At 38.0% G+C, this 27,677-nt stretch overlaps 1 protein-coding gene and 1 long non-coding RNA gene across 3 annotated transcripts in view; one reads left to right on the top strand and one right to left on the bottom strand.

Annotated features, from left to right (window-relative positions):
* NHS (NHS actin remodeling regulator) overlaps positions 1–21,927 on the top strand; it is a 376,917-nt gene extending 354,990 nt beyond the window's left edge. The window contains exons 4-9 of one of the 2 annotated variants that reach the window (XM_075060184.1): positions 2,587–2,649; positions 7,075–7,267; positions 10,607–10,738; positions 11,918–14,890; positions 15,308–15,434; positions 18,725–21,927. In XM_075060184.1, the coding sequence (XP_074916285.1) occupies positions 2,587–2,649; positions 7,075–7,267; positions 10,607–10,738; positions 11,918–14,890; positions 15,308–15,434; positions 18,725–19,352 (4,116 nt within the window). In that variant the 3' untranslated portion in view covers positions 19,353–21,927. The remainder of the gene's footprint in view (positions 1–2,586; positions 2,650–7,074; positions 7,268–10,606; positions 10,739–11,917; positions 14,891–15,307; positions 15,435–18,724) is intronic. The other variant, XM_075060189.1, reaches the window with a different exon arrangement.
* LOC116815237 (uncharacterized) overlaps positions 1–27,677 on the bottom strand; it is a 57,908-nt gene that overhangs the window by 27,642 nt on the left and 2,589 nt on the right. The window lies entirely within an intron of this gene.

Here is a 27,677-nt window from a genome sequence, read left to right as displayed (position 1 = left end):
TATAATTTGTCGAAGGAAGTAGCATCTGAAAAAGACAGTGCCTGATCTGATTCAGTCTGGAAAGGAGAGGGAAGTTAATGATGCTAAAAGATGCCAGCTTGACAGCCTTGTCTGAAAATCTGTATTTACTCACAGCACAGATAATGCTGTTATGATTTGTAGGCCCTTTTGGCTACGTTCAGCACTGGAGCAGAGTTTCTTAATTTTTTTAATCTACTTAAGGATTTTCAAAAAAAAAATAAAAGTAATTCTTGGAAAGTAATTCAGGCATTATGCAGTCTACATTGAGTAGCAAAGCATTATTAATAATTAAAAAAAAAATCCCTATCAGTCATTTGATTTTAGCCTCTTTCCCACTGTCCCACACAGGATTTCATTTTCTAGGCTTCAATTGCACATTGCCTTCTGAGAATGCTTGTATTATAACAGGAGTTGGGTAGCAAAACCTACTATTAGAATAAACCAGTTTTTGTTACTGTGGTACCTGGAAAATCATTATTACTGTATCCCACTTCTTGGGGGGAGGGGGTGTATTTTGAAAGGGATCCCTCTCCACTCCTTAGCAAATAAAAACTATTGTAGATACTGGTAGAGAGTTCAGTGGAACATAAATGGCCCATTTGGAGATATTGTGGCCTTTGAGAGGAGCTAGGGAGCAGGAAGACCGTATCAGTAGCAGCACCCTAGGACAGACACAGTAATCCTGGGAACACTGGGCTAGGGCAGACACCACTCACTCTTTTATAGGCTACAACATGTGCTCCCCTCTAATTGCGGCCATCTTCTCTGCCTAATTTGTGGCCAGAGCCCCAACCTTGCCATTGCTTGTTCTTTTTGGGGAAGCAGATGCTGTTTTGGGTGCAAACATGGAGCAGTCCTTGCACTCATTTTCAGCCTTGGAGCAGAGGCGCAGAGTTGGAGAGAAGGAACCCCATGCTCTTTCCTCTCCCGTGGGCACCACTGCACTGACGGGCCCCAGGTGGCCTTTTGTTTAACAGCACAAGGATTCCCACATTTAAGAATCTGCCACTCCTGAGAGGTCTGTCTCGATTCAGCAGTCTTCTTAGGAATCCTTTAAAATCTTCAGCAGCAAAGTTGAATTGCAGGGTTAATCTCTACTGCTGGGATTCTGCTCTGGGTAGATTACTGGTGACTAGGTGATATCATCCTTGTTTATCTGAAGAGCTAGTGGAAACTTAAATTTTTCATGTATTATTCTTTTGGTTCCCGTCATAAACCATGAAAGCATTTATCTGCAGTAGTATCGGACACTGGTCTGTGCTAAAGTTATGTTTCCTAGCCCCTTTCCCATTTTAAGAGAATTGGTTTTGGACCTAATTTAGATGGCTTGCTAGCTATTTTTATAAATTGGAAGTGGTCTCTGATTTGATCTGCTTTTCCTTTTTTCCGTCAGATGTGTGGGCAGCTAATTTTGGAAGTTTCAGTCAGTTTTAGTCCTGCACAAGGAAGCAAGATAATACTGGAGGGGACTCTGCTGTATAGGTAGTGGGTAGTTGTAGAGGGGGTGATGTTATTTCCATGGAAAGCTATCGGGGTTCAGTACCAAGAATTAGGACCTGGGAGCCTCAGGACATCTGTCTGCTTGTTGTGGAAAAATAGTACTCACTCCAGTGGTTCTCACACTGGGTCTGTGACTCACTACAGCAGATATGTTTCAGTGTCGATCAGGAGGGAAGATGGCCCATAATAGCATTTCTCTTCTGTGAGTGCCCTACAAAATGAGATCAATTGAGAGCCACTTGGTAATCAAAGCTTTTTAAGGTTATCAAGGGCTAAATCTTATTTTTTTTTTATTTTTTATGTATCATTTCAAAAGACGTCATCACTCAGTCATAGGTGTTAAAACAAGACACTAATCACAAACAAACCAGGGTCTTGGAGATAAAAAGATATCAAAACATCCTGCAATTCACCCAGAACATGTAATGTGCTGGACATCTCTATTTACCCTTTAAAACATTATGCTAATACATATAAAGCCAATTGTCCTTTGTCATTCTGACATAATGATAACAACTTAGGCTGTTTTAATGGTAATGTCAAAAAAATTGAAATTGATCTACAGAAGATTTAGATATATCATCTTCAGAATCAGCCTTATTTACACCCATTATTTTCAGAGGAGCAGATAAATCTTTAACTTAGTCGTAAAATAGATAATTGACATGTCATCTGGGTGAGCACCTTACAAAGTTTTGGCTTAAATCTGTAAGGAATTGACGTAAGCTAAAGCTATATAAGGCACTCTGAAGATGATTTTTAACAATGGTCACACCAGAAGGCTGCCTCAATTTAACTATATTAGTTGCTAAACCAGTTTAGCTAAATCAGTAGAATTTTGGGGTGTGGATATGTCTTTATGTGCCAGGTGATGAGATAGGGGTTTATTCAGAGTAAAGGAACCTTTTTAGGAAGGTGAATTCTTCAGTTGGAAACAGATTGCAGTTATAGCTCAATTTAAATCTTATAGAGGTTTCTCTAGACAGAATTGATGTGCTTTAATCAAAAACATTTTGTGTATGTTTTTAATTTTATCTTCCCCCCCCCCACATTTCATCTTTATAGTTTAACAGCACCCGCTCGCCTTCCCCCATTGAGTGTTGCCACATGACCCCATGGAGTAGAAAGGTATTGGAAAAACAAGAATTCTTAAACTAACAGCCCTGTCTCATTCATTTTCCCCCTTTCAAACCTCTAACCCTTTCTTTTGCTTGCTTTTCGCTTCTCACTTTGGTGCACTATCTCAAAGAAAACTTTTGTGTGTTACTCTCTTATCAATAAGGAACAATGTTTTTTCCCCATGTTGAGTAACTGTAATAGGTCTAGTGGACCGCAGGATCATTTCCTCCTATTGACTAGCTTTGAAGGTCTGGCTCGAGCTGGACTCTATAATGTGGGCGATTGGATTTTATTTTCTTGCGATGTTCAGAATAGACCAATATTTTTCAAAACCATAAGAAACCATCAAAATGATGCCAGAGCAAAAGTATACATTTATTCTCTGGACAGTTGTCATTTCCATTGTTTGCAACCAGTAGCTTTGGCAGTCAGAGCCTGCTGTCAGGTCACTACGCTTTCTTTGTCCAGCAATCCATTGTTATTCGGGGAAGGAATCAGCAACAAAAGTGTGTGTGTGTGTGTGTGTGTTTCCCCAATGCCCCAAACTTTTTGAGGGGAGAGAAGGAGGGGAAAGTTACCTAGGAAACAAAGTCTTTTGTGCTGGAAGTTTATATGAGCTACTCACGTCTGCTGGTGATCAGCACAAAAGCTGAGGAAAGAAAGAAGGCTGCAAAGTTTTACTAAAACCGTATATGGAAAAAACCATTTTTCTCAAGGGGGGGAAAATACCCTGTCTGCTGGGTTTGTGGGTGTTTTTGCAGATAACACTTATAAGGTAAGTGTCCTGGAATAGTTTAAATAAGTGGCTGCTAAGTATGATCTTAAACAGTTTTGGAACTGGTTTGGAAATATTGTTTGCCAAGCTTTAGACCTTCAGCTCCCACAGGATTTGTGGGAACTCTATGAAGAGGAATGGCACAAAGATGATAATTTGGGCATGATCGTGTAATATTAGGTAACTACATGCTAAATGCTGTGCCAAGGAAAGGGAGAAAAAAATGTTTGTCTTAACCACATAGGTGCACAAAACTAAAACTCTGAAAATATACTGTAAACAACAGCCATTGGCAAGAGCCCCAATAGTTAGCCAGCTGGGAATCTAACACTGAAAAGAAAACCAGGCTCAAAAATATTCGCCAAGATTTAGAAAAAGACATAAGCAGATGTCCTGAACTAGTCAAGGACTGATCATTCACTACAGAGAAGTGTATTAACTTCAAAAAGGAGGAAAGTAGGGCAGACATAGAGGAAGGCATGTGGGTTTTTCCCCCCTGACCATTTCCAAACAAAATGGAAACAGATAGAGTTTGAAAATGTGTCTTTAACTGTAAAGTTAGGAGAAAATGTTTTTCACTTATTACTTTATTGTTAGGTGAAACTACAACAGCATTAGAGTTCTGGACCTTTATTCTATTTAAAAACAACTGTTTTTCTTCCATGCCTTTTCTTTTGCTTATTTGGCTTTCTATACTTCCATGTCTAGTGGTATGGATAGCATGTTCTGAAATATTTGCATGGTTTCTAAATAATACTTTGAACTTCTTAATAGGGCTGTCGATTAATCGCAGTTAACTCATGTGATTAACTAAACGTATTAATTGTGATTACAAAAATTAATCGTGATTACCATAATCGCAGTTTTAATCGCACTGTTAAACAATATAATACCAATTGAAATTTATTAAATATTTTTGGATGTTTTTCTACATTTTCAAATATATTGATTTAAATTACAACACAGAATACAAAGTGTACAGTGCTCACTTTATATTACTATTTTATTACACATATTTGCACTGTAAAAATGATAAAAGAAATAGTATTTTTCAGTTCACTTCGTACAAGTAGTGTACTGCATTCTCTTTATCACGAAAGTGCAACTTACAAATGTACATTTTTTGTGTTCTGCACTCAAAAACAAAACAATGTAAAACTTTAGAACCTACAAGTCCACTCAGTCCTACTTCTTGTTCAGCCAATTGCTCAGACAAATAAGTTTATTTACATTTATGGGAGATAATGCTGCCTGTTGTCAGATGCTACCGGTGTGGTGCTCTGCTCTCTTCAATGTTGATATCACTCAGTGCGTGTTCCCTCTGTGTGCTGTCCCAGCTCTGCGCAGATAGCTGACACAGCAGATCCTGAGAAAACCCCCAAGGACCACAGAGTCTAGTAAGGTATGAAGGCACATCGGCCAGGTTTATTGTCAAACGAAGCACAATGATAGTTCCCCCTAGATTTTTACTCTACAGGGCATGCTACTAATATGTGCCCCCTGGCAATGGACTCAGCTCAGTCAGTGGCGGGACTTTCCACTGCTCCCTCGGCTGGACAAAGACACTGCCCCAGGGATGCATTCTCATACACAGGTACAAACAAGTTACACATCACTCCTGACTTATGAGGTGCAACCCCTCTACGTAGTAAGGTGCCGCCTCTCACCTTGTACATGTTGGTTCGAACAAAACAACTCTATCCATCATATTACCCTTTTGCCCCTATCATTGGGATGGGTTAGCCTGTTCCTTGTTATCTGTGGAATGTTCCAGTATAGAGTGTTCTAGTACCGTGTTTATGCTTCAATACACTATGTGGATATATGTTTATGCAGCATCAGCCCTTTTCTTGCCAGCTTCTATGAGCAGGGCCTGCCTCTGGCTCACAGCTTAACTTTGCTTTATGTTAAAGCAAAGTCTTGACCATTACTTTATTTCAGGCCTCAGGCCTCATACCGGGCCTTTGATACCAAGGCTTATATCTCAGGGCCTCTACTTACTACACTGCCCACTTCTTATTTACAATGTCACCTGAAAGTGAGAACGCATTCACATGGCACTTTTGTAGCCGGCATTGCAAGTTATTTATATGCCAGATATTCTAAACGTTTGCATGCGCCTTCATGCTTCAGCCACCGTTCCAAAGAACATGCTTCCATCCTGATGATGCTCATTTAAAAAATAATGTGACTGAATTCCTTGGGAGGAGAATTGTACGTCTCCACTCTGTTTTACCCGCATTCTGCCATATATTTCATGTTATAGCAATCTCAGATGATGTTCCAGCACATGTTGTTCATTTTAAGAACACTTTCACTTCAGATTTGACAAAACACAAAGAAGGTATCATTGTGAGATTCCTAAAGGATAGCTACAGCACTTGACCCAAGGTTTAAGAATCTGAAGTGCCTCCCAAAATCTGAGAGGAATGAGGTGTGGAACATGCTTTCAGAAGTCTTCAAAGAGCGACCGTCCAATGTGGAAACTACAGAACCTGAACCACCAAAAAAGAAAATCAGCCTTCTGCTGGTGGCATCTGATTCAGATGATGAAAATGCGTTGGTCCACACGGCTTTGGATTGTTATTGAGCAGAACCCGTCATGGGCATGAACGCATGTCCCCTGGAATGGTGGTTGAAGCATGAAGGGACATATCAATCTTTAGCGCATCTGGCATGTAAATATCTTGTGACGCCGGCTACAACAGTGCTATGATAAAGAGATTGCGGTACAGTACTTTTAATGGGGGAATTGAACAATACTATTTTTTTATCATTTTTACAGTGCAAATATTTGTAATAAAAAATAAATATAAACTGAGCACTGTACACTTCATATTCTGTGTTATAATTGAAATCAATATATTTGAAAATGTAGAAAATGTCCAAAAATATTTAAATAAATAGTATCTGTTGTTAACAGTGCGATTAATCACAATTAATGTTTTTAATCACATGATTAAACACAATTAATTTTTTTAATCGCTTGACAGCCCTAGTTCCTAAGTTAGTTCTTAAGCAGCTAATCTTCTTCTTGGTTAATATTCATCTTGACACCAGAATCATCAACACCAGTTACAGCCAAATTTATAGCTGTAGTTTTTCTGTATCCTTAAATCTGATTGCATTCCTGGCTGATTAGTAAAAGTGAAATTTGTATCTTTTTATTCTGAACTAAGGATTGATACATTGAAAGCTTTGGGCCTCTTAACGCATATCCTCAAATGAATGTGTAGGTGACGCCAGTTATCAGTGGTAGTCAATGTACTTGTGTGTACAAAAACTTTGCATGCACATTTACCACAATTTTATGCGCATATACTAGAGTGGCATGCACAAATGGATATTTAAATGCCTAAAATGTTCATAATTGTGTGCCCACCTGCAGCAAATGCACATAAAGTGCACGCCTCTTCCCACTGAAAATATGTCCTATACACATTTAATCTACACTAAAACATTTCCAGTATGTTGAGGTATTTTTGTCTTCTTACTGTACATCATGTATCTGTGGGAACAATAGTCATACAATTGTTTGGAATATCTATAATTCTTTGCTCACCTGTAATCTACCTCTAATCTCTTTCTGCTGCTTTGTTTAAAAATTAGTCTTGTATGACTAAACAGTGAACACTGATTTTGAATGTATTCATTTGCAGTCCCATCCACCAGAAGAGGAAGACACAGATGTCATGCTAGGGCAGAGGCCGAAAAATCCAATACATAATATCCCTTCTACACTGGATAAGCAAACTAATTGGAGCAAAGCACTACCTCTCCCAACTCCAGAGGAGAAAATGAAACAAGATGCCCAAGTGATTTCCTCTTGCATTATCCCCATCAATGTCACTGGTACAAATCTCTTCTATTTCTTTTGCTTGATTCAAGGGTGGTCAGGTCAGAATATTTCATTACATTAACTGTGTTTCAAAACACAGGACTTTACAACCTACAGGTAAAGACTTTGACTCAAGAATTTAATTTTGTACAGGACACTAACTGGGCTAAAGTCCTCCCTTATGTGGATCCACTGAAGTCAATGGCATTACATCCAGTATTAATTTGGCCCAGTGTATTTGTGTCACATTACAAACTGTTATCTAACACTAAATTACACGGTATGATTTGTAATTTTGTTATGTATATGACTGGCAACTGGTATTTAAAAGGACATAAAACAGCTCTTTGAATTTATCTAACTGAACTAATGCAGAAAACCATAGTGGTTAATCATGTGATAATCATATGTAACCGAGCAAATAAGGGCAGAGAAAATATTATAGCGCTTGCAGTACTTTAAATATGCAAGTAATGATCATGTAGCATATAAGCCATTGCTTTGAGGTCTCTTCTCATGCTGCTAAGCTGAAGGTATAGTAATGGCATCTTCATTTATTTATAACTCTTTTAGTTTATGCTTTATTTATTTTATGAATTTGTTTACATATTAGTATGCAGCAGGTATATAAATTATTAAATGTGAGGGATAATTTATTTCCAAAAGCCAAAAATAAGCTTCCGTTTTCTTTCTGTCTGTCTTCCATTTTCTGTCTTTTTCTCGTGTATGGTTCAGTGATTAGAGTACTAAAGTCATAGGCTGAGTTTTCCATAAAACTACCTTGCACCAATTTTTGATTAATTTCAGAGTGTAAACTAGGCAGCCTCTATGACTGAAGACTCAAGTGTGATGATCAGCAAGAAAAGCTGTGTACTTACAGTTAAACTTATAACTAGAGTTGGGTGAAACTGTTCAGCTGAAGCTTTTTTCCTATGAAAAATGCAGATTCAGCTACACCAGATTCACAAATTTGTCTGTTTTGTCAAATTGTTTCAGGGGGCGAAATCTGAAAAAAATTGAAACATTTCATTTCAACATTTTCTAAATGAAACATTTTGATTTTTTTCAGTTTGAAAAGATTTTTCATTTAAAAACTTCCTTTAATTTTATTTAAAAAAATCAAAAATGTAAAAAAAAAGTCAAAATTGAATTGAAACATTTTGATTTTGTCAAAGCAATATGTTTTATTAGATCCAGGATTTTATTTATTTGTTTTGATGTGCTAAAATTTTGGAAAATTTTCATTTTCAGTCTAACCCAAAACATTTGTATTTTACTTTTCAAAATTGCCAATGAATCAAAAATGGTTTTATTTGCACGGCTCTACTTAAAACATAAAAGTAAGTATTATTTTTTCCTTGGTGCTTTTCTGGTAGTGCTCTAATCAGAGAAGGGTGTGAGGGTCAGCAGAAAGTAATACTGTGATAACTTACAGAATTAATTATAAGTACAATGTGAGGCCTGAACGAGTATATTCTCCTCAGCATGCATGCACCTATTTCCTACTGTCACTAAAGTTACACATACATATTTAGAGGAGAGTATACCCTTAGATCTGGGATAAATGTCAACTTTTCCAGTAATAGAGTTTTTGTCTAGACTGTACCTGCCATAAATTGGAACCAAATTTCCACTCACCAGTTTACATCCCTAGAATGGCACATAATTTTCTGGCTGTTTAGTGTATAATTCTTATTAATATTAATGTGAATAATTTGTACACATAAAGGGGAGAGTATACCCTACTCCACCTGCCACTAGGAGATGACCTGACACATTGGCCACAGGGGTCACGTGTAACTAACTCATAATTGCTGGAATTTCAGCAATTTAAAGCAGTTTGATTTTGTTAAAAAACACAACCCTGATAAACATTCACATTAAAAAATTACAGGTAATGGAGCCTAGAGCACTTTTGTTCATTATTAAAGAAAGTTCTTCCTCTGCTTATTACAGGGGCATTGGTGGTTATGGGACATCTGTCTGAAGCCTCTATTACACTGTAGTAGATTTCAAGAAGAACTTTTACAAGAAAGTTACTTTTTAATGTTTTACATTGTTCTGTAATGTAATATGTATGTGTGTGCGTGTGTGTATAATTATGTTTAATATAATTATACGCTATTTAACACAGACCTTTTATTTTTTTAGTCAGGATTGGCTTGCTTTATTTTGTTTTTTCTAAAGATTGCAAACCACAGAAAGAGTAGCCCCAACTTTACTGTTTATAGCCCTGGCCCAATTATTCAAACGTGAGTCTTGCCAGCTTTAGAGAACATGACTTTGCATTTGCTAGAGAAGCCAACCACAGCTAAGTGCCATAGATGCTGGAACTAGGGGTGCTGTGGCTGCTGTCGCACCCCCTAGCTTGAAGTGGTTCCCATCATATACTGGGTTTACAGTTTGGTTCAGTGGCTCTCAGCAACTCCACTATTGAAATTGTTCCAGCACCCCTGCTAAGGGCTCTATTTTTTGGCTGTCTTCCATTAAACTTTTTATTGATCATGGAGAAAAACAAACCTTCCTTTAGTAACACTATGCAAATGTAAACAAAATGAAATGTTCTTATCTATTCTGTATAGCCAAAGTTTTAAAAAATGAGTGTCTAAATTTCAGTTCTTAAATCCATATTTAAACACCTAAGTATGTGGCCAATTTTTCAAAAGTACTTGTCACCCAGCAGCCACCATGGGAGGCTGCTGGGTAATCCATGGCAGTTCTGGAGGTGGCTAAATGTGGATATAGAAACTGAACTTTAAGTACACTTTTATTTAAATGTTGACCCTATATAACAGTTAAGAAAAATGTTCTCTAAACTTGTATGTGGATATAAAATACTTTATTCACCTTTTCCTTAGTACCTTGGTCTCCTCAGAACTACCAAACTATGGCAAATGGTTCTATGAACCAGTTTTGTTAGTTAGTTAGTTAATTAGTTAGTTAGTTAATTAGTTTGTTTAAATGAGTCAAAATATAGCTGACCAGATTCAGGTTATCATCTTGGCTGCTACCATTCTTTGCAGAGGTGTTGACTTCATTGTCTCCATGGCAAACAAATATGTAGCTGTGATAAAGATGCCTGCCATGGAGAATTCCTAACTGTTTTCCTTTTCTTATTTGTTTACTTTCTTTTTTCTCCTTCTGTTTCTTTTGGCAGTGCAGGCTGCTGAGAGGGAGTCGGAGTTAGAAGTAACACTGTGATATACCGTAATATAATTTACATAAGAGGTGCATAAGGGCTCCATTATATTTATTCACAGGCTTAATCCAAGCTCACATACCTCCGCTGTGTTCCAGCCATGACATTTGTTTACCATTTCTAAAGGCTAATGAGACCTATTTATGGGTTGCAGGAGTTGGTTTTGACAGAGAGGCTAGTATACGCTGCTCTCTTGTTCATTCACAATCTGTACTACAGCGAAGAAGAAAGTTGAGAAGGAGGAAAACCATCTCTGGCATCCCCAGAAGAGTGCAACAAGAAATAGGTGTAGTATAAATAAAAATCTTCAATAGATAGCATTCTAACTGACTTTAATCGCAGGGATCTGAAGTGGTAGCCTGCCTTCCAAACAGCTTTCCAAGGAAACATCAATGCTTTTATGATTGTGGAGTTTGGAAATGTGTTTGGTTTTTTTTCTTTAATACAGTAAGCAAAGCTATATTACTCAATATGGCCTTGACATGCCACAGGCCTTACCGAGTGATATAGATATACATGTTCAACCCTTATTGTTTAAATGTAATCAGTTACTTAATTTTTTTTCAGTTTATTTTTGTTCTATAACCATAGTTATGTGCATAAAAAGTAACTAGATTCAGTGAAAGTTTTTTCTTGTGCAAGAGATCTTAAGGTAAAGAAGTGACAGATGTTATTCTGCAAGATGATGAGCTGTCACAGAACCCAGAACAACTTACGTATATAACCAATTGAATATTTGAATTAATCATCTGCAAGTGCTTTTCTAGAAACTGTCAAACATTATTCTTATCTATTTTTCCAATTTCAATTCCCACTCATTCTTTATTACTGAGGATGAAATCAGGAGGCCTAACTCTGATCTCATATCAGTGTAAATCAGAAGTAACTCTTTGGACGTCAGCTCTAGTGTAAAATGGGTGTGAGATCAACATTAGATCCAGGATCTTTATTTCTTAAGCATACATCTATTCCTGAAGCCAGGCAGGAATGTGTTCATATTAGGGAATAAGCAACTAGAGCCTATGAAACAAAAATCCTGTTATTATGCAAATGCCCTTGGTAGTAAAGAATCAGATGAAGGAAATTCATACATATACAACCAAAATAGATTTGTTTTAAATAAAAATGATTACAAAGTTTTCTATAAGGCAGTAGCTCTTTAAAACAGCCTTTATTAGTTGAAATACAGTGACACAAACTAAAAAGTGAATATTTATCTTGTCACAGCAAGATCAGCTCAGCGTGAGATCACATTGCAGGAATAGGAGAACCAAGATCACATTGCAGGAATAGGAGAATTTCCCGTCTTACTGGGAAAAGGTCTGCCTTATGTGTAAAGTTACATTTGGTACAATACTCAGCAAGAAAAAAGACTACAACAAATACATTTCTTGGGTTACTCTGCGGGTCATCGTTAGTCAGCAAATATAAAGATGTATCTCACACAATTTTACATGTATCCTAGATTCTGATGAATCACCAGTAGCGAGAGAACGGAATGTGATTGTGCATGCAAATCCAGACTTCTCCAGTACAATCAACAGGAGATCAGGTACCAGAGACTCTGAGTGCCAGACTGAAGAAATTCTCATCGCTGCTCCATCCAGAAGAAGAATCCGAGCACAGAGAGGTCAAAGTGTTGTAGCCTCCTTGTCACATTCAGCCGGCAACATTTTGGTGTTGACAGACAACGGTGACGCAATGTTCACTACAGCAGTGAGCAACCGTATCCGATCACGGAGTCTTCCTCGTGAAGGTGCTAGAGCCAGTGAAGCTGATCAAGGTGCTGATGCCAAAACTTCAGTGTATGAAGCAGAAGACTTTTTGGCAAGCCAAGAAAGAATCCCGAAAAAGGGTAACAATGCCATCAATAACCAGGGTTCACAAGAACACCAGCCCATAGGTTTAACTTGTTCTCAGCACCTTCACAGCCCAGAACATAATGTAAACGAGAGAGGGAGGTCGAGGTTGTCAAGGATGGCAGATTCTGGAAGCTGTGAGATTTCATCAAACTCTGACACCTTTGGGAGCCCCATTCACTCTATCTCGACAGCAGGAGTCCTTCTCAGCAGTCACATGGACCAGAAAGATGACCATCAATCCTCCAGTGGGAACTGGAGTGGAAGTAGCTCAACATGTCCCTCACAGACATCAGAAACCATTCCTCCTGCTGCTTCTCCTCCACTGACTGGCTCTTCACATTGTGATTCAGAATTGTCACTGAACACTGCTCCTAATGCCAATGAAGATTCTAATGTCTTTATAACAGAGCAGTACAGTGATCACATAGATAAGGTTCGAGGTCACAGGGCAAGCTCCTTCACTTCCACTGTAGCCGATTTACTTGATGACCCCAATAACAGCAACACAAGTGATAGTGAATGGAATTACTTGCATCATCATCACGATGCATCCTGTCATCAAGATTTCAGCCCTGAACGCCCAAAGGACGACAGCCTAGAATGCCCAAGTTTTACAAGTGTGGCCACTTATGATAGCTTTCTAGAAAAGACTCCATCTGACAAAGCAGACACCAGCTCACACTTTTCTGTGGACGCTGAAGGATATTATACCTCCATGCACTTTGACTGTGGTCTCAAAGGTAATAAAAGTTATATTTGTAACTATGCAGCCACAGGCTCTGAGAGTGGCCAGAATGCAAATGTTGCTTCCAGTCTCACTGATTGTGCCTGGCAGGATTATGTAAACCACAGGAGGCAGGGAAGACATAGCATCTCTCTTAAGAAACCAAAGGCAAAGCCAGCCCCACCAAAACGCAGTTCATCTTTGAGGAAATCTGATGGCAGCACAGATCTTCCTGAGAAGAAAGAACCAAAGATAAACAGTGGGCAGCATATGCCTCACACTTCCAGGGAAATGAAGCTGCCACTTGAGTTTTCAAATACACCTTCTAGAGTGGAAAACTCTAATCTGCCAAGCAAACAGGAACTCTCCTGGATTAATCAGAATGACAGTGAATTAAAGAACATTCAGTTTGAGACCACAGATATTCCATCATTCAAAGATGAAGGTGCTGAACAATCTCACTATGCAGATCTCTGGCTTCTAAATGACTTGAAATCTAACGATCCTTATAGGTCTTTATCAAATTCAAGCACAGCTACGGGTACTACAGTCATAGAATGCATAAAGTCGCCGGAAAGTTCTGAATCACAAACATCACAATCCGGATCGAGAGCCACCACCCCATCCCTCCCTTCTGTTGATAATGAGTTTAAGCTGGCTTCCCCAGAAAAGTTGGCTGGTTTAGCATCACCCTCTAGTGGTTACTCAAGTCAGTCTGAAACACCAACATCCTCTTTCCCGACAGCTTTCTTTTCTGGACCCTTATCTCCAGGGGGTAGTAAAAGAAAGCCAAAAGTACCAGAAAGGAAGTCCTCGTTGCAACAACCTTCTTCTAAAGATGGCGCTTTATCTCTAAACAAAGATCTAGAACTTCCAGTTATACCTCCTACTCATCTTGACCTAAGTGCTCTTCATAATGTGTTGAATAAACCATTTGCTCACAGAAACCAGTTGCATGCTTTTAATCACATTAAACAAAACATGGTAGGAGAAGCACTAAACCCTAATCTTCCACCAGCTCTTGCTATTACACCTTCAATTCTAAAATCTGTTCACCTTAAATCAATTAATAAGCCTGAAGAAGTGAAACAAAAAGATGGTAATACAGACCTTCTCTGCATACAAGAAACCACATTAATGGTGACTACCATTTCTCCAGGCAAAATGAGGCCACTTGTAGCTAAGAAATCAATATCACGTCAGTACTCTACTGAAGATGCCATAATGTCCTATATTGACTCTTCTCCAGTGGAGACAGGCCCTGATAAACTGTATTCAGAAAAAGATTCATCGATCAGTGTTCAGAATAATTGTGATCAAGAAACTGTAACGTCATCAAATGTGGGTATTTTAGAAGCAAACACCACGAAAGACCAAATGCATCCAGTTGGTGAGCGATTACCAGAGAACACACAAATCCTTAACACTTCTACAGAAGGGTTTCAAAAAGGTTTAGCTGTCCTCACAAGTGATTGTGAAGTTAAGATAACTTATCATGAAACAGAGCAGGAAGGAAGCCTCGATCCTGTGCAGATTAAACAAGAATTACCTGCAGTCTGTGAACAAAAGTTGGAATCTAAACCTGTGGATGAAACCATATTCCAGTCTGATCCACCAGCTGGGGGAGCAGAAATTAGTAATCAGCCTAAGCATCAGTTTGATATAAGCCACCTTGATGACAAAGTGCCTGGGAATATCAGCTATGAATCAGAGATATCAACTGTAAATTCACTTAATGAAAAAAGTTCTGAGCAGGAAAATGATGTTGCATCAGGTATTCCAACCAAAAGTGCCTCTGATGACAGCAGGGCAGAGGAGACACAGGGGTGTGCAGATGACGCTTCACTGAAAGGTCAGTTTTATAATTAACTAACTAATTCTGTAATTTAAAAAAGTGATTATATAGAGAAGATTTTTAGTGATCATTAAAAATATTGATTCTCCAGTTATGGGACTCTTCATAACTCAGCTGATTTTAATGGAGCTATCCTGATTTATGTCAGCTGAGTATCTGGCTGACTTTATTTTAAACATTCTTACAAGAATATATATTTTGTATTCTCCTGTTACTTCGTTTCAGTTAAGAAAAGAGCACTAAACCATTTATACCAAGAAACAGTACTTTGACAGATGAGTGCAATATTTAGACTAGATTTAAAGTGTATATTATTGCTTAGACAATTCCATTATTAATTGAGCTTGTGAATTGCATTAGCATCCTATTGTAAAATGTGGCAAGCATCTGACATTGCCTCTTTTCTTATTTAAGAATCTTCTCCAAGTGATGATTCCGTAATTTCACCATTGAGTGAAGATTCTCAGACTGAAGCAGATGATGTTTTTGTGTCTCCAAACAAACCTCGCACTACAGAGGATCTATTTGCAGTCATTCACAGGTGATCTAGCATTACTGTTACTGGAATCCATATGAATACAGAATACAATCTTCTCCTCCTAAAATCTGCAGCTAAGCATCAACTAACAATGTCGAAGAAGGGAATACACACTGGCTAAGAGAGTCATGTTCCCATTTACTAGCTGGACCGCACTGAGAATAAGAGCCTACTACTCTTACTAGCTAATGGAGATACTCCTTTGGTTCAAGTGGTAGAGAGTTTTGGTGCTGAAGATTCTGAGTTCTATTTCCACTGACAGTAAGAGTAGTATGGAAGTTTCATTATGCTACCATAGTTAAGAATGTGCTGTTTTACATTTACAGCAGGATTGAAGCTCTTTGTTTTATATGAAAACTACAGTGTATTTGCTCGAAATTTTTAGCACATAGTTCAATTTTTATTCAGTGATTATCTGAGCAGTTTAAAGAAAATCAGCTTCTTGGATTCTGAATTCTAATCTATTAGAAATTAATCTGTCCAGAATTCACAGTCTGAATCTCATGAGGTTTTGGATCACTCTAACTTAAAAACTGCAAAGTGTAGAAGGTAAAATTATGTTTCATGAAGCCTCTGAGGTTATATAATTATTCTGTTAATTAACAAAAAAATTGATAGGGCTTCTTGTCATAACTGTTGATTTAAGTTGTGGTGAGCTAAAGGAGACCATTGTTTATGACAACCAGGATCTTCTATGAAGTAGTAGCTATTGGTTTGTCATAGAAAAAGAGTTTGTGAAACTGTTCAGCCCTTTCAGAAATGAAGCTGGTCTTCATAAAACTATAATCTTCATTAGCAAAGCTCCTAACCTAACTAAACAGTGTCAGAAAGAACAGTGCTTTTGACAAAGCAACAGCTACTGAATCAAGCACCTTGCTCTTTGTAAAATTGTCAGTGTGCTCAGGGGTTCCTTTTCTTCTTGAAAGCAACAGCTACCAGTGTTGAAGATCCTGTTCTTTGTCAAACTGTTCAGCCAATTAAGGAGCAGAAGTAACTTCTGCACCAGATGGTTATTTTCATAGAGTAGCCAGTGCTGAGTTGGAGATCCTTTCTTAATCTAAAAAACTGGGAATCTAAAAAATACTAAGTTGTGTGTGAGTTAGGATAACTTTCTATATAGTATACTGTACACAAAATGACAAAAGCAAGGACATGAAAAGTTAAGGCATCTAACATGACATACCTTTTACTCCTCCACTGAGATGCATACCTCACCACTAGAACCAGCATACAACAAACCACAAACCTCTGCCCCTTAGGGATGCCAGCCTACCAGCACCCATCAAGTGCTTTGCTGACTAAGGATGGACTTAATCATGTGATTAAATGTTTTACTTTCTTGGTATCCTAGGGAGTGATGAAGAATTATGTGTTGTAGGAGACTGGCTGCATCTCCTTAATTGTGCATTATCAGACTTTCAGACAGTTGGATTTTTAAAGTGGTATTGGATTTTTGTAAAGGAAGTACAGTCTCATTATTGGGCACTAGCTGAGTTCCATTAAAACATACCTTCAATCTTAACTGTTTGGTTATAAATTTCCCATTTATTTAATGAAAGTCAAGAGCTTCAATTGGGTTGGTGTATGAGGGCTACAGGAGAGTATCTCTTACTTCAACAGAGTTTATAAGGTCCACTAAAGCAGAGTTCCCCTCCTCCAGATTTTAGGAAGTCCATAGGAGGTGTGTGTGATACGTGGGAGTTATATCATCTTGGGATATGGGGTAGTGGACAGTGGAGGGAATGGAGGATATGATGTGGCTTTTATACCATAAAATACTTTAAAGCACTCTGCTTTTCTCTGTTCCTGTCCTTATGTACCCGGTATGCACATCATATATGCCTTTCCTGGTTCCCTGCACCACCATCCTTGCCCTTTCTCTTCATTCCCATGTCATGCCCTTTATACTATTCAACCCTATTAAATTCCCCCTTCCATCATATCAGTGTTCTGCCTGACTCCTCCTCTACAGCACCCCAACTCTGAGACATGGCTTCATGCTACCCATCTATATGCCTCCCCAGAGCCCTAACCCCAGTCCATATCCCTCCTAGTCCTTCTTCCCTTTCTCTGTACCTCCTCCTGAACTCCTGCCTGGTCACATTTCCCTGGGACTCTTACTCCCCATATCTAACTCAGCCTAGTAGCTTGTCAAAAGAACATCAGTTTATATTTATAAATATTGCTCTTCATATGATGAGCCAAAAGTTTCCTAATAAACTATAGCTTTTTCCAAACACCGTAATCTTAAAACTCTGATTTTTTTACCAAACTTCCCAGAAAAACTCTATGCTGGGATGGCAACTGCATAACAATGGTTGGCCCTTTACTTGGAATCTTTCATCTGCTCCTTTCTCTGTGTGCTATAGCCACCTTATTTATTTTGTTAAATTTTTAAAAGGAGTGTTTAAAGGTTGCTTTATTATAATATTGTATTGTATTGCTGGTCAACAGCTTGAATATCTTTATGGAATGAGTTGAACAATTTACAAATACAATTGGTGCCATTCGTTGTTGTTGTTGTTGTTAACATGCGTATCTCCTGAGCAAAATACCCACAATCATCTAGTATTCAAATATAGGGCCAAATTGCCGCCACCCCTTCTATAAGCAGAGAGGATTCTGATCTGGTGGCTTTTGCTGGAGAATGGGAGCCAAAAGTAGAAAGAATGTCACCTTTTGTTGCATTATTCCATCTTTTTCCCAAACCTGTGTAAGTCCTACAATGGATGAATTGTATAGACTGGGCCAAGCGGAGTGGAGTGAGACAGGAGCTACTCTCTGTAACTAGAGCAGGAGTAGGCAACCTATGGCATGGGTGCTGAAGGCAGCACATGAGCTGATTTTCCATGGCACTCACACTGCCCAGGTCCTGGCCACTGGTCCGGGGGCTCTGCATTTTAATTTAATTTTAAATGAAGCTTCTTAAACATTTTAAAAACCTTATTTACTTCATATACAACAATAGTTTAGTTAGATATTATAGACTTATAGAAAGAGACCTTCTAAAAGCGTTAAAATGTATAACTGGCACGTGAAACCTTCAATTAGAGTGAATAAATGAAGACTCGGCACATCACTTCTGAAAGGTTGCCAACCCCTGAACTAGAGCCTAATGTACATACAATTCTTATATGCTGTTCAAAGTTTTTCAACATTACTTAGTGGGGGTAGTGTGAGGATTCATTAGTTAATAGGTGCCTAGTTCTGTGAAGCTGTAAAGTACTGTAGCAATGCCATGTATTATTTCATGTGACTAACATACAAACATATGTGCCTTTGTTTTTTAACAGATCAAAAAGAAAAGTGCTTGGGAGAAAAGATTCTGGAGATCTTTCTGTAAGAAACAGATTGAGAGCTTCATCTGGAGCCAGCAGCACGTCACCTGCTAGCAGCACGTCACCTGCCAGCAGCACGTCACCTGCCAGCAGTGTGGGAGCCCCAACAAGCAGTCAGAGGTCTCCAGGTCTTATTTACAGGAATGCCAAAAAGTCCAACACATCTAACGAGGAATTTAAGCTACTGCTCCTTAAAAAGGGCAGTCGATCCGATTCTAGCTATAGGATGTCAGCAACCGAGATACTAAAGAGTCCTATTTTGCCCAAATCTCCCAGTGACCTAATTGTGGATTCCCGTCAAAACACTGATGAGACTCCCCAGACAACATCAACTCCTGAAGCATTATCTCCCCTGTCTCCGTGCTCCCCTAGAGTTAATGCAGAAGGTTTCTCCTCCAAGAGCTTTTCTATGTCTGCATCTTCAAGAGTAGGGCGCTCGCGGGCACCTCCTGCAGCCAGCAGCAGCCGTTACAGCGTACGCTGTAGGCTGTACAATACACCAATGCAAGCTATCTCAGAAGGAGAAACTGAGAATTCAGATGGCAGCCCTCATGACGACCGATCTTCTCAGAGTTCAACATAGGTTGCCTAAGCTCCAGAGAGCCACACTGTTGACTGTGAAACTTGTAAACTCTGAAATTACTGGGGTTATAAAAGGATGTGAATATATAACAGGTCAACTCTGTAGCAGTCAAAACAATTGGAGGGCAATATCAATGCTTAAAAGTGGTTGTATTTATAAGATGCTGGGAAAACAGAAATTTAGAGCTGTAGCTACTGATTACTTTACATTTCTAAAAAGTAGAAATATATGCTATGTCTCTTCAGTTTACCTTTAGCTTCATTTATCCTACTCTCATTCCTGTTGTCGCTGTAGATTTCAAAATCATCCAATTTTCACAGAATTAAAAATAACTTTTTTTTTTAAGTTGCCCATTTAGGAACAAAACCTCTTACTGTAGTGCTTCCCTAGGGGAAAAAATGAAATTGTGCTTACGGATTGGTATTTTTCTACGCTAAAATGAACTGAAACAAAATTTAGAAAAAATTAACAAAACATATGTAAATACCATATTTTTGATAAAAATCTGTAAATAGAATAATCAGAAAAAAGCGGACACATGGCAAATAGTTTACTGCATAACAACTTTGTTTGTAGAAGATAAAAAGTAGTAAAATGTACTAACTGTATTCTGTGAATACCATTTTCATATCAAACATCATATTTACATGTCCACCAATACCACTTTTAGTGTGATCAAAAAGCCTGAAATCTGAATTGTAGCTGTAGGAAAGAAAATCTCAATGTTAATTAATGAAATATTAAGGCTAATTAAGAGACAGTTAATTTTAAAGTAACCATTTGTCTTTCAAAATTTTGCTCAAAATAAGCTAATTGCAAAGTGCAGCTGTGAGTTTCAGTGTGGTAATGGGTAGGGATGGAAAGCATGCTTTTAACAGAACAAAATCATTTCTAATGCAGAGCCCCAAGCAGTCACATTTGACAGTGTCCCGTAGCCCTTTATTCTGACATGGATTGCATTAGAGAGAATAGATGTGAGGAAATAGTACTTGTTTTCATATTCTTATTAGACTATTGGGATACATAACACAGTCATAACCTGAGAACTATAATCTTTAAACATGATTAATTTCTGGTTCTTAAAGGAAACAAATAAATTATAAGCATGCAACAAGCACCATTTTATCAGTAAATATTTACTATGAGTTTTCAGTGAAGCTTTCTCTTTGTGCTGATGAGATTCATTCTACCTAAATATTTACAGAAATGACACTGTGAAAAATGTAGCTGGGAAATAAGTGTGTGTATGCATTATTTATATTCATTATTAAATGAGGAATGTTCTGGTTCATTATGCCAGCCACATACAGCTTAGTTTTGTCAGGTTTACCAGAAATGCTTAACAGGGTGGGGGAATGATATGGGGGAGGGAAAGGAGATGAGTCAGAGCAAATGCTTTGATAAACTGAAGGCAGGGAAACAAAAGCTGAATTACTTGAAGTTACTTGAATTTTCTTGTCTTAAAACAAAGAAAACGTAGCTGTGAGCTCAAACCACAAGTTGTTTTATATCTTTAATTTTTAAACAAAATAAAACCAATGTTTAAAATGATAGGCCTGATTGATTCCTTTTTGTTACATCAGTTTTCCAGTGGTGTAGCACCGCTTAAGTCAAGTGGAGAATCAGGCCCTATTTGTTCAAAATTTAAGCAGTTGGTATTGCTTACAGTAGAATATGCTTTTGAACATGGGATGGACAGCTTTTAAGGAAGAATGTGGCATGCAGTAGGACAGAGTGAGTAGGATGACAGAAAGGTACTTTGGTACTAAAGAAATCAAATAAATTTGGCTTCAAGCATAAGTAAACGATGTTAGGGAAGTGGGATGTGTGAATGGGGTTTTACTTACACAGGTTTAGGTTTTACTTATACAGTGCATAGGGCAGAGAGTTTTAAAAGAAGGCAAATAATGTTTTGAAGAGGACGGTTCTGCTTAAAATTGGAATGATTTTGGAATGACTGAACAAACTAGAACGACTTAACAAAGATTTGAATGTTATTTCCCATTAGAATATGTCCTATTTCATCTAGTGTACACCACCAAAAATATAATTCAGGGTTTCCTACCGTCCTTCTGTGCAGTGTGATAGCATACAGTATGTGGGATATGGTCAGTGTGTGCATGTGAGTACGTGTGTTGGGGGGAAATTAAATTGGCAAAATGGTTTAAAACATCAGGAAAACTGGGAGGTGTTTAAAGAAAGATAAGTGGGTCAAGGTTTTGGAAATAAGTCTCATTGGTTGTGTCAACAGGCTAATTAAGAAAACCTGAGTCTAAGTGGAGGGGAAATAAATGAATTAGTATGGTTTTTACCAGGACATGTTTAGCATATCTCAAAATACATTTTTTTTTTGGAGACCATGAGTAAATGAAGTTGATGAGTCAGACAGAACAGTCTTATTCGGTCATCTTGGGTCACTTCACCTTAAAATTTATATCAGCCGCCCTTTTATAATATCCTTAATATGCTTTAAAAATCAGTCTAAAGTTTAAGCAGAAAACAGCTGAGTTGACTTTGATAAATTGATATCACCTTTTATTAACAAACCAAGCATTTAATTTCATAGTAGTACCATATATATAGGGTACCAATATGAAATTAAATGTGTATGAAATTATATATATATATATAAAGATAAACATTTTGACTTGAATTATGAGGCAGTAATATCTGTATGTAATGCTCACAGAACTAGCACATCAAATATAGTTTTACTTATTTTGTTTAATCTATGACAAAGTTTTTCTATTTAACAGATTTAAACCCAAATAAAGCTGGATTGTAAATCCACTAAGAAAAAAAATTCACAATCATAACAAGTGTGGGAGCCAGAAAATTTTTTAAAGGAAACCCCTTTAGTGAGGTATATATCTTTAAGGCACTCAAGACAAGCTTTAGAACAAAAATAACAACACATATCTTGAAACAGGGTACAATGCTACACTAGGTAACTTGTGAACCATCATTCCAATCTATCGTTCTGTTTGCACTGATGTTATGGAAATGGTTTTTGGAAATTATGCAGCTGCTTTTGTGTCTGAAAAATAACTTTTTTTTCTTTTTTTTATTTTTGTGGCAGCAGAGAGGACATGGAATAATTGTAGCAAATAAAGCAAATGTTTGCTTTTGCCAAAGGTCAGTGATTGAGTGCATTTGCTGCAAAGGTGGCAGATTTAGAGAAATATTGTAGGTTATGATTTAAAGATTAAAAAAATTAAGGAGGTTACAGTGTAACTATTTTGGTACTAGCATCAGTTCATGCTGGCAGAAAAGACAATGGTTTATGGACTTGCATCCATTTTGTATTTTTGTAATATTTGTAAATATGAACTTTTTAAATTGTTGCAAAGATGGTTTCTTTTGTAAAATGTTTTCAAAGTTTACATTAAATCCAAGCCTTTGTATATTTTAGAGCTGTGCAACACTTTAAGTCTTGTATTTATTTTTAGTAAAAACAGTGAGTTTCATTGTGAATCCCTCTCAAAAAATGTGTCAGAAAAGTTTGATTACCTAGAAAGTGTGTATAGAAACTGCAAATAAATGTGACTGCAATTAAACCACACATTCTCTTTATTGTCCTCCAGTGAAATGTTATTTCTAATCAATAGTCTGCAAATGTGGCAGTTTGCAAAGGTAAGTTTCTAAATACATTACACTTTTCATACAGTCTATTCTTGTTCTCTCTCCTTGAATTCTAATTTTTAGTTCAGAGACAGAGGACAAAATCCAATTGCCATTGACTTTAATAGGATTGTTAATGGGAGTTTTGCCTAAGTATAAAGACTTCTGGATTTGCCCTTAGTTTATTGTTTTGGGATGGGGGAGGGAGACAAAATGATGGCAAGATTGCTTGCTTATCTGTGGTTGGAAGGCCTAAACCAACTGCAACAATGAAAATCCAAGGTGTAACCAAGCCCCAGGACTGAATGTCACTTGGAAATACAGGTGGTGATCAAAAGGCAGAACATAACATTTAAAAATAAAATTAAAAAATGTAGATTTTGCTGCCATTTTAAGTACAGTGATTATGGTGGGGGAAGTTGTGATCAGACCTTATATGGGTTCGTAAGTTGGGGTGGACATAAGGTCCCTTCCCCTCTGTTTAATGCAAGACTGTTCACAATTACAGTTCTTGAACTTAAAAAAAATTGTGAAGAGGTGGAAATGATTAACCTTTCTCAAAGGTGTCAAGAATTTTTGGTGCACCATTTGTGGATGGCTTTGTCTCTACATGGGTACTTAAAAGAAAAAGATGTGTATGGCAGAAGAATTGAAATCTGCAGTTATGATGCCTAGAGCATGTGGAGAAAATTAGCATTAGGGAATGCAGCAGGTTTATGTAAAATTCCAGTCAAGTAAATGAAGATTTCCTGGTGGTCTTGAAGGAGTCTCCACCTGGAATTTAGCTTACATAACATTTTATTCAGATGGTGAACCAGTTAATGATTATGTAGATTATTTGCTGCTGTTAGTGTTATGTGCTCCTCTCAACCAAGAAATATAAATTAGTAAGAGTGTGGGAAAGAGCTCAGTCTGTAAAAACAGACACAGAATCTGCTTTTCATCTGTTTCCAAAACATCCAGTTAGGCTGTCCTGGAAACAGATCAAAATTATACCCATGCTTTTCCAAAGGATGCTGTCTTCTTTTTTCCCGAAGTTATTTGCCTTGTGCTGTTCTGTCTAGACCCTTCTTGACTCTGAGTTGTTTTAACAGACATGTAGACAAATCAGATGGCTGCATGTTACTTGGAGAATTCTGCACCACTGCGCAATGAAGAATTTTGCAGAAATTGAAAATTTCATTACCCCCACAGAAATAGGCTGCAGTGCTGCTGGCCACCACTAGGGGCCACTGGACCCAGCAGAGCCCAGCTCCCAGCTTGCCCATAGAAGATACTGCCAGGGGAGGGAGAGGGAGCTAGAGGATTCCTGGCAGCTGCAGTTCCCTGCATGCCCTGAGGGAAGGAGTGGTGCATAGGAAACTGCAAGCCTGGGACTGAGCATCAGGCTGTTTCTCCTACTGGATCCCTGGGCTCAGGGGGGTGCATCTGGCTGTGGGTCCTGCAGCTGGGCTCTGCAGGGAGGGGAAGACTTCCGGTAGGGACTCTGTGGCTGGACTCTGGGAGGGAAGGGGGTGCAGGTATCTGGGCTCGGGGAGGGAGGGGGTTGAGGTGTATTGGCTGTGGGGGGAGCCCCAGCTGGGCTCTAAAGGGGAGGGGACAGAGAAGCAGGAACTGGTTTGTGTAGGAGTTTCTTTAACTCTATACTCATGGGGGAATTTTTTCATGTTTCTGTATTGTTACAGACATACTTGCTGACAGGTACTTTGAAATAAATTACGAAAATAATTTAAACTGGTGTGATTATGTAGTGTTATTTTGACAAATACAATTTGCAGAATTTTACAATGCCACAATTTTTAATTTTTTGGTGCAGAATTCCCCACAGGAGTAATATGTAGGAACACGACTGCACATTTGCCTGCCATTGTACTGCGCTTTAATCATGGCACATAGAATAAACCTAGCCACAATTCAACTCACAGATGTTTGATGATTTGGTTTCTGCCAAGGTGAGGAGGTCGTAATGTCTCTGTTGGATGTGTATAGTAAGCAGGATGCCCCAAATTACAACAGTTAGTAAAAAAAAAAGTCATTATAATGGCTCCGTGGCATGGAAACTTTTTTAGTCACACAGGCAAGTGACGCCTGGGTTTTGAATAACTGGGGAGGGGGAATTTGGGCGACAGTTCCAGATCAGAATTGGACTCTTCAAATAAAAAGTAGAGAAAGATGTTTAAAGGGACTGGTAAAGCTAGAAAAGCGCACCAGCACATAGCTAAAACTATAACAGAATCTCTAGGTAAAATGCAGTGGTTAAAGTAACTCAAAATAGGAAGAGAAAATCACCTATTTGCATTACACATCGTGTGCCAACAAAATGCCGCACAATGGAAGAGAATGGGGTCATGAAGAAATGTATCTGAAACGAATTCATACTCCTGGGCAGGCCCATAGCTAGCCTCACAGCATGTGTATGTACCTGGATAGGGACACATCCGTGCTCGCCAATCCATTCCTCTAAATTCTGTGGTTTAGACTTTTTCAGAACAGTGTATCAGTATTAATATAAAAACAAAACAAAAACAGAGGGTCCAGGAAATTCTCTGATGGAACATTTTGAAATAATGAAGTTTCCTGATTTTTAAATGTTAAGACATAGAGGGACAGCTGCTGGGGAGACAGCTCTTTTATAGGAGAACTAAATAAGTGAAGACACCACTGGTTCTTCTACTAGTGCTGCTATTCCATTTTCTAATGGCAAGGATGTAAACCCAAAAACTATCCCCACCAGCTCTTACTGCTGCTCCCATTTTTAGACTCCACTGACTTACTGAGCAGGAATAAGTAAGTTCTGGGATAATAACTGAAGTTTAGGAAAGGGAAAAGAAAGGTGGGGGAAGGGTTTTCTCCTTTTGTAACAAAGAAGAGTTGCATTAACATCACACCCTGAATGACTGGTAAGTTATTAAGACTGTTTTGTGCATCCGGTATGAAAAAAGTCTCTGTCTGGTTGGAAGGTGCTAAATTAAAGTACTAAAATACACTTCTTTAACATTTGTAATTTAAAAGAATTACTTTTGCACAAACAAAGAAGCCTTCCTTTCTATTAATGTTCTTGCAATACTTTTATTTTATTCTGAATAGGGGAACATTAGCCTGCTTACCTATATTATCAGCCTATAGAATAAGCAGCAAGTGTGGGAGTTATGGAAATCAAAACAGAAGTTTTATTGAGAAAGAATTATGCAGATAGTGTGTGGTAGAAATTGTGGTTTGGTCAGCTTATTAACTTGTCAAATTGAATATATTTCAATTGGCTCAACTTTTAAATTCTATTACAAACTTTTGATACTGAAACAGAGAAGCCAGTTGCACTGAAAAAAAAGAATGCCCATAATCACAGAGAGCATTTGAGGAATTGTAGGGGTAATGCTATGTACAGCAATAAAGACTTGAGTAGCTTAGTTTAGTAGGGTATACAACAAAGTTGGTACAGCACTATGAGTTATTTGTCACTATTTGAAGCGTTTATATTTAACATTGAGTGGCATTGTTTCTTTATAGTTTCCTTATTTTTGTTTAAATAACTTCAAAGATATACTCTGGCTAGATCAGCAGCAGATGAGCTTCTTAGTTCTTTGATTTGAGGGATACAAAAAATTATTGGCCCTATGACCATCTGGTAATCTTGGACCCTCAAATGGGAACCCTATTTTATCCCTTTCCTTTATCTGTCCCTCTTCCCTCTCTTTAAATAAAAAAAAACCAAAAAACAGTTGAGATAACTTTAGCATGCTCTGACCTGAGCCAAAACCCACCAAAGTCAATGAAAGCTGGATTAGGCCCTGTATCAGGGGTCAGCAACCTTTCGGAAGTGGTGTGCCAAGTCTTCATTTATTTACTCTAATTTAAGGTTTTACGTGCCAGTAATATATTTAAATGTTTTTAGAAAGTCTCTTTCTACAAGTCTATAATATATAACTAAACTGTTGTTGTATGTAAAGTAAATAAGGTTTTTAAAATATTGAAGAAGCTCCATTTAAATTAAAATGCAGAGCCCCCCAGACTGGTGTCTAGGACAGTGTGAATGCCACTGAAAATCAGCTTGAGTGCTGCCTTTGGCACATATGCCACAGGTTGCCTACCTCTGCCCTATATGTTAATCTAGTGTAGATGCTTATCAATTTCAAAGACAGAAAAGGCTTTAGAAGCGACTCATAAGCAGGAATGGATATTGGAAACTAAGGCTATGTCTACACTAGCACTTTTGTTGTTATAACTTTTTTGGTGCTCGGGGAGTGAAAAAAACACCCTTCTGAGCTACATAAATTATACCAACAGAAATGCCAGCGTGGACAGTGACGTTCATATAATTTAGGTCCTTCATAGGTTTCGCATTTACTGTTTTCAGGATCTGTTTTCATCTAACAGAACTTTTTAATCAATTCCCTTTTTCACCAATTATATTTTCTTCTTTTTCCTCGATACTCTCTCTGTTGTCTGCGTATTTTATTTCCCTATATTTCCCTTCTGTAATAGTGCCTGCTCACATACCCTATTTTTTTCTGCTTTTCCTGACCTGAAACCTTTCCTGTTTACCTTCTTTCCCCCTTCTCACTTCTAAGTCCCCTACTTTTATTCTGCTGCTCTTCTTTTATCTCCTCACCTCCTATCTCAGCTCCGGTTCATCTGCTAGCTCACATCTAGCTTCTTCTTCTTCTCTAACAGCTTTTTCCCACTGCCCCCTTCAAGCAGATTCTG

Source organism: Chelonoidis abingdonii, chromosome 1 (assembly GCF_003597395.2).
Source record: "Chelonoidis abingdonii isolate Lonesome George chromosome 1, CheloAbing_2.0, whole genome shotgun sequence".
In the NCBI taxonomy this organism is placed as follows: domain Eukaryota; kingdom Metazoa; phylum Chordata; order Testudines; family Testudinidae; genus Chelonoidis; species Chelonoidis abingdonii.
This window is presented reverse-complemented; position numbering and strand designations above follow the sequence as displayed.